Here is a 3,316-nt window from a genome sequence, read left to right as displayed (position 1 = left end):
TCTTACACCTCTGTTATTGTTTTTGTTAGTTTTCTCGTTTAAGTGTATTTTTAAAATGTGACGAGGGCCGATAAAAAAAACACAGCCGGGGGGCCGCAAAGGTCCCCGTTCCCCCGAAAATACACCCCGAATACATGTATTTATATTTTAAGTGCCATTAAGAAGAGAAGACAAAAAACAGTTCTTTGCACTAATAAGATAAAAGCAGTTCTTGCACTTGTCGCAGTACTGTAGGTTGACTGTAGAGGGGAGTAGTGATGTGTTTAAGCCCATTGTCCCACAAATACGCAAATCGAGTAAAGGAAAAGACGAAGAAGAACCTTTCGCCGCTCAAGCAGTTAGCAAGCTTGCTAATGCTCGGTGGTAGCGACATCATTTTCGGGTATTGTAAATTAGATAATGGTGCTATTTTCACAGAGGTTTAAATTACTAATGAAATAGGGCATGCATGACGAGTTGTTGAAAAGGATTTGAACGATTTAAATCTTCATCAAAGCGGAAGTTGAGTTTGTTTGTGTGGTAGTACCTGTAGTCAGGCTGCATTGTTGTGTTTTTATGGAAGGCCTGAAGCGTCTGAATTTATATTTCCGGTGACATATTGCTGTCAAATGACGACCTTATTATTACTGACGTATCAATAAGGTTAAATACTTCCTACTAGAAAATACTTGGGGCCTCACGGTTATAATGTATTCCTGTCTTTTAAGGATATTCTCATCATGAGCTATACAGAGAAACCAGACGACATAACAAGGGACGAATGGATGGATAAGCTCAACAATGTCCATGTTCAGAGAGCTGATATGAACAGACTTATTATGAACTATTTGGTGACTGGTGAGCTACTCAAAATATATTTTTTGTTTTTCTACATAGATACATACATAGACATTACAACAGCAGTGTTCACATTGGCATTATCCTCTGCTTATTCTAATGATCACTTCGACACAAAATACCGTTTCAATTGTAAGGCATTATTGTGCCTTATGCACATGTTTTAATTCTCAACAACTTTCTGTAATTTGTACATTTGTGTATGAAGCCTGATACTATTTTTAAGAAATGTTTGTTCTGGTATAGTACTCAAGTGACAGATGAATTGAGTTGGTGTTTTTGTTCAACAGAGGGCTTCAAGGAGGCGGCGGAAAAGTTCAGAATGGAGTCTGGGATTGAGCCAAGTGTAGACCTGGAGTCCCTCGATGAAAGAATTAAGATTAGAGAAATGATCTTAAAGGGACAGATCCAGGATGCAATTTCGCTGATCAACAGTCTACATCCAGAACTGCTGGATACTAATCGCTACCTTTACTTTCACTTACAGGTTACACTCTCATTCAGCAGACATCACTTATGTGTCTTCACAATTCAGTTGTTTTGACTCGTGTTTGCATCTGTTTAATTTGTGTTTGTAGCAGCAACATCTCATCGAGCTTATTCGTTTGAGGGAGACGGAAGCTGCACTTGAATTTGCCCAGTCTCAGTTAGCAGAGCAGGGGGAGGAGAGCCGAGAATGTCTGACTGAGATGGAGAGGACACTGGCACTGCTGGCATTCGATAACCCCGAGGAGTCACCTTTTGGAGATCTTCTCAATATGATGCAGAGACAAAAGGTAGCACTGAATTATAACAATAACACATATGCTTGTCTCTTTTCTTCACTAATTTTAGTGTATTATTGAGTGACAGCATAGCATAACCAAGTAGGTACTGAGGTAATAACGTTATTGCCTGTGACCAGTGTGTCTGGAAAAGTTCAATATAAATCCAATTCATCATTTGTCCTTCAGGTATGGAGCGAAGTGAACCAGTCTGTGCTCGACTATGAAAACAGGGAATCAACACCCAAGTTGGCCAAACTCCTAAAGCTGCTGCTCTGGGCTCAAAATGAACTGGACCAAAAGAAAGTGAAGTATCCGAAAATGACAGACCTCAGTAAGGGAACCATCGAAGAGCCAAAATAATACCCAGATTTAAAGCATAAGATGGACACATTTCCTCTATTTATACCCCACACAATGAAAATACATACTTTTTTGAAAAGGTTGCTTTTTCATGCATTAATAATGAAATGGGCAGAATCAACTGAATTGATGCCATTTCAAAATGACCTGTCACTAAATGAACATGCATTGTTTTCCATGGTGTTAACATTTACATATACTGAATGAAAGTAGTTTTTTTGCATATTTAAATGTACACTAGTTTTTTTTTCTGTCAGTTGGCAGGGAAAGTTGGAAATGGAAAGTTTGATTAAAGCCTAAATTAGGCTGTCAGTCTGTGTGTGACCATTTAGGTATGTTTTAAGTGAAAATGATTGGCTCCGTGTCCTCACCACAACCCATGCCAGTAGGACAACTTGAGACAAAACAAGATACTTGCTATATTTCTAACTCCAATGAGCTGGAATTAGAGCAGCTCCCACAGACACAGACATATGGATGTATTATTTACATGAGAGAAATACGCTGCTCTTTTGCTATATCTGGTGTACTTTTATTCGCTTTCATTTTATTTAGCAATAAAAACAAGTTTTACAATTTTACAAAATCTGGGTGTCTTTGATGACCTACAATGGCCATTAGCTCAGATGTGTCGGGTACAAGACCTAATCCATCCATTTTCTATACCACTTGGCCTCATTAGGATTTTGGGAGAGCTGACTTCGGTAAAGAGGCAGGGTACACCCTGGACTAGTCACACAGGGCACATACCGTAAAGACAAACAACCATTCACACCTATGGACAAGTTTATAGTCTCAAAATAACGTTTGGGGGATGTGGGAAGAAGATTGGGTCCCTGGAGAGCACACACACAAGCACATGGAGAGTATGCAAACTACACAACGAAATGAAATGAATGAAAAAGACTCAAGTGCATTAAGACTGTCAAAAAAAAACCTAGTTTACCATTTCTCAGTGTTTGCATTGTTAAATATAATACGTTTTTTTTATCCATTCTAACTTGTAGTATTTGTTTCTTCCATCAGCAGCTGCTAAGTAAAGCTGAGTGCAGCATTTTACATAACCACGGGCTGCTTGTGCTCAGGGGTACAGTGGGCCATATAAACAACCTTGCAGGCACTGCGCACATTCTACCCCTCGGCATCCCCACAGTTACATTCGGATAACACGGCACAATCAATACCGCGATGTCCTCCAAAGACAATAAATCAGGAGGAATGGTGATAGCTCGTTCGATAGTTTGATATCGACGTGCGCTTGAAAATGTGTAGCCGTATTAAGCCTTAGAAACACTTCCTGGTTGACCACCATCTACCGACCCGATTAAGAACTGCAGCGATAAAAACTGACA

At 39.6% G+C, this 3,316-nt stretch overlaps 1 protein-coding gene across 2 annotated transcripts; it reads left to right on the top strand.

Annotated features, from left to right (window-relative positions):
* Window positions 1-248: 248 nt before the first annotated feature.
* On the top strand, window positions 249-2,295 carry LOC129187539 (glucose-induced degradation protein 8-B homolog). 2 transcript variants are annotated; one of them, XM_054786989.1, is made up of 5 exons: window positions 249-382; window positions 708-837; window positions 1,128-1,324; window positions 1,416-1,613; window positions 1,791-2,295. In XM_054786989.1, exons 2-5 carry the CDS (start codon window positions 720-722, stop codon window positions 1,962-1,964), a joined length of 687 nt encoding a protein of 228 aa, XP_054642964.1. In that variant the 5' UTR covers window positions 249-382; window positions 708-719; the 3' UTR covers window positions 1,965-2,295. The 2 variants fall into 2 exon arrangements, with proteins under 2 accessions (XP_054642964.1, XP_054642955.1); XM_054786980.1 differs by having other exon boundaries at window positions 320-837.
* Window positions 2,296-3,316: the final 1,021 nt, after the last annotated feature.

Source organism: Dunckerocampus dactyliophorus, chromosome 1 (genome assembly GCF_027744805.1).
Source record: "Dunckerocampus dactyliophorus isolate RoL2022-P2 chromosome 1, RoL_Ddac_1.1, whole genome shotgun sequence".
Lineage (NCBI taxonomy): Eukaryota > Metazoa > Chordata > Actinopteri > Syngnathiformes > Syngnathidae > Dunckerocampus > Dunckerocampus dactyliophorus.
This window is presented reverse-complemented; position numbering and strand designations above follow the sequence as displayed.